The sequence below is a fragment of the Echinops telfairi genome, unplaced genomic scaffold, assembly GCF_000313985.2.
Source record: "Echinops telfairi isolate 266 unplaced genomic scaffold, ASM31398v2 ScPeMD7_70;HRSCAF=299, whole genome shotgun sequence".
Lineage (NCBI taxonomy): Eukaryota > Metazoa > Chordata > Mammalia > Afrosoricida > Tenrecidae > Echinops > Echinops telfairi.
In genome coordinates this window covers 35559901-35566414 of record NW_022103968.1, presented here as the reverse complement: position 1 = coordinate 35566414, position 6514 = coordinate 35559901, and the positions used below count along the sequence as shown (strand labels likewise).

At 41.8% G+C, this 6514-nt stretch overlaps 1 protein-coding gene across 1 annotated transcript in view; it reads left to right on the top strand.

Moving 5' to 3' along the window:
- The first annotated feature begins 1127 nt into the window (after positions 1 to 1127).
- KIF11 (kinesin family member 11) overlaps positions 1128 to 6514 on the top strand; it is a 47105-nt gene continuing 41718 nt past the window's right edge. Inside the window, exons 1-2 of the mRNA XM_004701072.2 lie at positions 1128 to 1207; positions 6352 to 6484. Coding sequence (XP_004701129.1) covers positions 1131 to 1207; positions 6352 to 6484 — 210 coding nt within the window. The 5' untranslated portion in view covers positions 1128 to 1130. The remainder of the gene's footprint in view (positions 1208 to 6351; positions 6485 to 6514) is intronic.

Sequence of the window (6514 nt, the reverse complement as noted above, 5' to 3'; positions counted from 1 at the left end):
GAACTCCAAGAGCAGACTAATAGATGCATAAATACATACACTGACAATATTTCCTAGGCAACCAAGGTACAAACAAGGCCAGCTCACATTACGCACTTTAACGAGCTCTACTACGCTTACGGAAAGCCGGAAGCCCAGGAGACAAGTTGCTTCCGGTGAGCGCTGCATGCCGGGATTTGTAGGCTGACGGCCACGGGTGGTTGCGTAACGTAGCGCCTTGTAGATTCAGGAAATCACGACCTTGCCTGCCGAGCTGCTGTCCTAAGACTTGGAATAATTTAGCAATGACGTCTTCTCATCAATGGAAGAATAAATTTGGAGTCCAGATTATATCCAATGCCCATTTCCTTACGGTTTAGTTATCAGTTGTAACATTACCTTTTAATTCTCTTCAGACTATTCTGGATGCTGCTTCCGGGAAGGCGGTTTCCTTTGGACCTCCCCAAGCGAGACGGAGTACTCTCCGCTGCATTTCTACACATTCTCTTACCATTCCGTAATATATTCACCGCCGCCCTTTCCTGAGCGCTTTCCATACTAGACAATCCAAACTCATCTATTCTCACCACTCCTGGGAGGGGGATTTTTATTTTCATTTTGCGGAGGAGGGCATTTTGGTGGAAAACCCATCGAGTTTTCGAAACTGCATCTTGGTCAAGGTCACCCAGCTGGAACGTGGAGGAGCTAGAATTTGAGTTGCCACCTGAAAGTCAGACTACATGGTCACGCTTCGCTAACTTTTCCTTCTGTCAACGGCGCACGGGGAAAGACGGACCAGCTTTTCGACTTGGTCGCGGGCCACGCCCCGAGGGCGGTGCTCCCAGGATGACACTCGTCCCATGATGCTTCGCGCGCCAGCGCGGCGATTGGCTCGGCCGCTCGGCTCCTTTTTCAAATTGAGGCGCGGAGTCGTTGCTTGCTTTTTGGGGGGACTGCGGGTGACGTCCGGCGAGGTCACCGCGGCTGTGGCCGGCGCGGGGCAGAGGTTGCGTCCCGTCGGAGCTCCGGGTGCAGGACAGAAGGCCCAAGCCGCGTGCGTCGGTTATCCCGGCCGCTGCTGTGACCTCCTTCCCCGCGGAGGTGGGCGCCCGACCCGGCAGCCAGGCATTGCTTTTTAGGCGGGGACCGTCATGGCGTCGCTGCCGAATTCCTCCGCGAAGAAGAAAGAGGAGAAGGGGAAGAACATCCAGGTGGCGGTGCGATGCAGGTAGGGCGAAGCTGGCTGGATTCTGAGCGCCCGGGCTGTGCTCCTAGGTTCTGAGGCGCGACCTCCGGCGGAGTTTTGTTTGCATTCCGAGAGCGTTCAGACTTTACATATTTAGGTTCCCCGGGTTCTGTGTGAGAAAAATAATACTCCGTTGCTGTGATGAGTAGTGTGTTTTCTAGAAGAAAGTAGAGATGTTTGTATCGGAGTACAAACTGGTACGTGGAAGGCTCGTTTGGTCAGCGTTCTTTAGAGAAAAGTGCATCCTTGTTTTTTACTTATATCGATCAAGATGTAGTTTACTTTTGTGTGTTGTTCATGACGTTGGCAGATTTGGAAATAAAGCTGCACGCCTTTGCAAAAGTTTTAGCACTTACATTGGGATTTTCATCTCTAAAAGCAGAATTGTCTGCTCTCAATTATCCTAAACAATTTCTTCCTCACTAATAAACAAGTAAACATCACTCTATTAAGTGAATTTTTAAAATTAAAAGATCAAGGTGATAATTTAAGCCAGGTATCTGGTATCCGATTTTCCTGCAGTATCATATACTTTTTCATTTGCCTATTGGTTCATAGACAATCTGAGCGGACATAGCGTTTTCAGGGTGAGGGTGTAGTTCTGTGTCTGTGTGTATGTTTTCAACTCTCCCCTGATTGGTTACCCAATAACTTCTTCGTTTTAACTTATTCGTTTTAAGATGAGCTAATGCAGGAAGAACATACTTGCAGAAATTGCTGCTTAATTATAATTAAATATTTTAGAAATTCTGCACAGCTTACTGTATGTATGTTCTGCATCTGTTTTTTTAATTTTAAACACTGTACTGACAACTACCTGTGCAACTTCTCTGTAAATCTTAAAGAATTCTAAAATAAAATTTAAAAAGATTATTAAGACAGTATCAACAAACTTTATGAGGTTGATGCTTAATCAGTTCTGGTGAATTGAGTTCAAGGTATCAAGGGTAACAACTAGGTGTTTTTTAAACTAGATCTGAGCGAGAATGTTCTTTTCAACATCCTAGGTTCAAATGCATAATTTTATATTATTTGATTGTTAAAAAAAGTCATTTTTTGCCTATAATTTTGATTTATTTTTTTTTTAATTTTATATCTATAAAGCGTTAAAAGCAATAGTGTAACAAACATAGTGTTATCACCCTGACTAATGAACAGCTAGAACTCCCTGTGTACCCCTTCTTCATCTCTCTTCCATTCAGAGTTAACCAGGTACTTGAGCCCCGTGAGACAAAAATGTGGCTTTTTCTTCCTGTAAAGAGTTATGGTCTTGAAACCCCCAGGTGTGTTCTATCCTGTTCTATAGGGCAGCTATGAGTCGGGATGGGCTCTGTGCCAATGAGTTTGGGTTTTTTGTTTTATACAGGAGCTCTGGTGGCACGGTGGTTAAGCATTTGACAGCTAAACGAAAGGGGGGTGGTTTGAATCTACTAAGTTGTTTCATGGGAGAAAGTTCCATGGCAGTCTGCTTCTGGAAAGATTTGTAGCCATGGTAACTTGAGCAGGGGGTGGGGTGGTGGTGGTGGTTCTACTCTGTCCTGTGGTGTAGTTATGAGTTAAAATTGACTTGACAGCGACAGCTTGATTTGGTTTTTGTACATTTCAAGTCTTACCTTCTGAGAGATTTCTTTTACTTTACCACCAGCGGAAACCTGCTTTTTTTGTTATTAGTTGCTGTAGAGCAGTTGCTTGGTCCTGTATCGTCCTTACAATTGCCAGCATGTTTGAGTCCAGTTGCTGCAGTTAGTGAGCCATCAAGGGTCTCCTCTGCCCTCCTTGGTTTTCCTTATTTCCAAACATGATGTTCAGTCAGGCCCCTGGGGACAGTGGGAGCTTCATACTGCCAGGACCTTGCCTGATGTGTATCTTCACTTGTATCCTTTCTGTTTCTAATATATTGATAATTATAAATGGCTCAAAGTCTTCATGAGTTTGGTAAGTCATTCTCATGAGTTATTGAAGCCTCGTGGGCAATGAGAGACTGACATTTCTAATTTGGTAGGGGCTAGAAGGAGTTCTGGTGGTGTGGTGAGTTATGTTTTGAGCTGCTAACTACAAGGTAAGTGGTTCAAGCCCACCATCTGTTCCAGGGGAGAAAGATGAGGCTGTCTACTCCTATAAATATTTAAAATCTCTGAAACCCCAAAGAGCAATTCTAGTCTGTTCTTTAGGGTCTCTGAGTCATATCTGTCTGTCTCGCTGGCAGTGAGCTTGGTTTGGTTGAAAGGACAGAGCAATAACTTGTGGAGACCCAGCCCTAGGGCTTTGGAGGTAGAGAGAAAAAGTACCATGTGGAGATATGTGTTACCTTCATCTTTTGGAAATTAACCTTATGGTGGAAAGGAGCCCTGGCGGTGCAATGATTAAGTACTCTGCTGCTAACCAAAAGGTCGTTGGTTCAAACAGGACAATAGGAGAAAGATGTGACAGTCTGTTTTTATAAAGATGTACAGGCTTATGAACTCTACGGGAGACAGGGTTGCTGTGAGTCTAAATGGACTTGACCAATGGGTTATTAATTTAGACATATACCTAGGAGTGGGATTGCTGGGCGGATGTTTAATATTTTGAGGAACTGCTAAACAGTGACTGTAACCTTTTCCCAACTTATTCCACAACCATTATCATGAACTCAATGCTCCCTAAGCAAAAACTCTTCCTCCTTCATCCATGGTAGGTAACCTTTGGCTTCTTTCTTTTTTTTAGTAGTTTTCTTGAGATAATTTCTATCTAGTTCTAGTACCTTACCTGTGGCCAGAGAGGATCTCCCCAAAATGTGATCTGACCAGATATTCTGCAGATAGATTTTAGGTCTCCAATGCCCTATTAAATAGCCTTCTACAAATTGGGTATTCACAATTTAAGCTGATACTTTTCTCTTCGTCATATTTGGATCTTACTGGCTGGTGTGCTTCTTTGATGTGGACTTAGTTGATGCCTCCCTTAGATGGCTGCTTGTTTGAATACAGGCCTTTAAGACTCAATACTATTCCAATTAATAGCTGGGCAGCATCTGTTTTCTTCACACTTTGCTATAGCAACCTTAACTTCAGCGATCTCTTGCCTTCATGAAGACAAATATGGAGCAGAGCCATGTTATTAAGAGCTAGCTGCTCTTGAATTAGGCTAGAATTAGGTGGGAACCCAGAATCCATCTGTTTGTTCATGAGTTATGAATAATTCTAGTTTAGTTTAGCAGTACTATTTATGACAAAAACAAACAAACCACCCAAACAAGCAAACATGAAAAACATTGTCAATCATCCCCCTGGGGTATGATAACATCAATAATTTATCCAATGGCATAGCAATTAGGTACTGTTAAGACGTTGTGGCTTTAACTTACTTATATGTCATGTCATTGATTCACTTAGATTTAATTTTTGTTTATGATATGAAGTATAGGTCCAACTTCATTCTTATGCTTGTTTAGATCTAGTAGCCTCAGCATCATTTCTTTAAGAGACTACTGTATTATTATGCAATTAATGAACAGAGTCTACAAGGAGGTACCCCCCCAAAAAAACAAAATTTGTTAAAAGCTATGTATTTAATTTTTTTTTTAATTTAAATTTTTTTACAAAACAACCTTATCACCTTCAAAGTATTCTCCATTGCACTTAATACATTTGTCGAATCTGGGATTCCATTCTTGGAAACTTTTTCAAACTCATCTGTTTGGATGGCTGACAGCACAGCCCTCATTTTTTTGTTCACCTCTTCTATGTTGTAAAATTGCTGTCCTTTCATGTCCCTCTGCATTTGTGGAAACAAAAAGAAGTCCCACAGAGTGAAGTCAGGTGAATAAGGTGTCAAGTACTTGAAATTGTGAATACCTAACACGCAGTAAGTGTTCAACATATTCTAAAAAGCACACTCACTGCTATCGAGGCGATTCTGACTCATAGCCTCCCTATAAGGCAGTGTAGAAGTATGTCTTTGGGTTTCCCAGGCTGTAAATCTTTTTTTTTTTTTTAATCATTTTATTGGGTGCTCATACAACTCTTATCACAATCCATACATCCATCCATTGTGTCAAGAACATTTGTATATATGTTGCCATTATTATTCTGAAAACATTTGCTTTCTACTTGAGCCTTGGTATCAGCTACTCATTTTCCCTCCCTCCTCCACTCTCCCTCCCTCAGGAACCCTTGATAATTTATAAATTATTATTATTTTGTCATGTCTTACACTGTCCGATGTCTCCCTTCACTCAATTTTCTGCTTTTCTGTTGTCCCTCCTCCAGGGAGGCAGTTATATGTAGATCATTGTGATTGGTTCCCAGTCCGCCCCCCACCCCCCCACCTTCTCCTTCCCCTCCTGGTTTTGCTAATCTCATTATTAGCCCTGAGGGGTTTATCTGTCCTGCATTCCCTGTGTTTGCAGCTCTGATCTATACTCATGTACATGCTCTGGTCTAGTTGGATTTGTAAGGTAGAATTGGGATCATGATAGTGGGGGGCAGGAAGAAGCATAAAAGAACTAGAGGAAAGTTGTATGTTTCATCATTGCTATACTGCACCCTGACTGGCTTGTCTCCTCCCCACGACCCTTCTGTAAGGGGATGTCCAGTTGCCTACAGATGGGCTTTGGGTCTCCACTCCACGCTCCCCCTCATTCTCAATGATAAGAGTTTTTGTTCTTTGATGACCAGGCTGTAAATCTTAATGGGAGCAGAAAGTCTCATCTTTTCTCCCACAGGCTCAACATGTTAGTAATTTTTATCTTTATTTAGTGCCATTTGTGTACTACAAATTTATAGTTTTTATAAATTTGGCATGCTTTGTCTACCAAATCAAAGTGTAACATGATCAGATTGTAAACTTGGTAGAAATAGGATCCTGAAAAATATGTTTGGCATTTTGTTTAACAAGTTAAATTCTGTTAGTATCTACTCTAAAACTCAGAATTTTTATTTTTGGCAAGCAAAAACAGAACAACTGATTTTAGGGAATCAAGACCCTGAAAATTCTGTTGCTTTAGCAGATCCATTTACTTTTCATCACCGATTGTGTCAAGTTGTCAGAACTTCATGTTTACTTGTCTAACACAGGTAATGAAAAGCCACTGCTAACCTGGTAGCTAAGAGTTCTTGAATAACTTTGTGTATTTGTTTTTGTAGACCATTTAATGTGACAGAGCGGAAAGTTAATGCCCATTCTGTGGTAGAATGTGACCAGGCACGAAAAGAAATTAGTATACGAACCGCAGGACTGGCTGACAAGAGCTCAAGGAAAACCTACACTTTTGATATGGTACTTAATTTCTTGTTTGAATGCTACTAT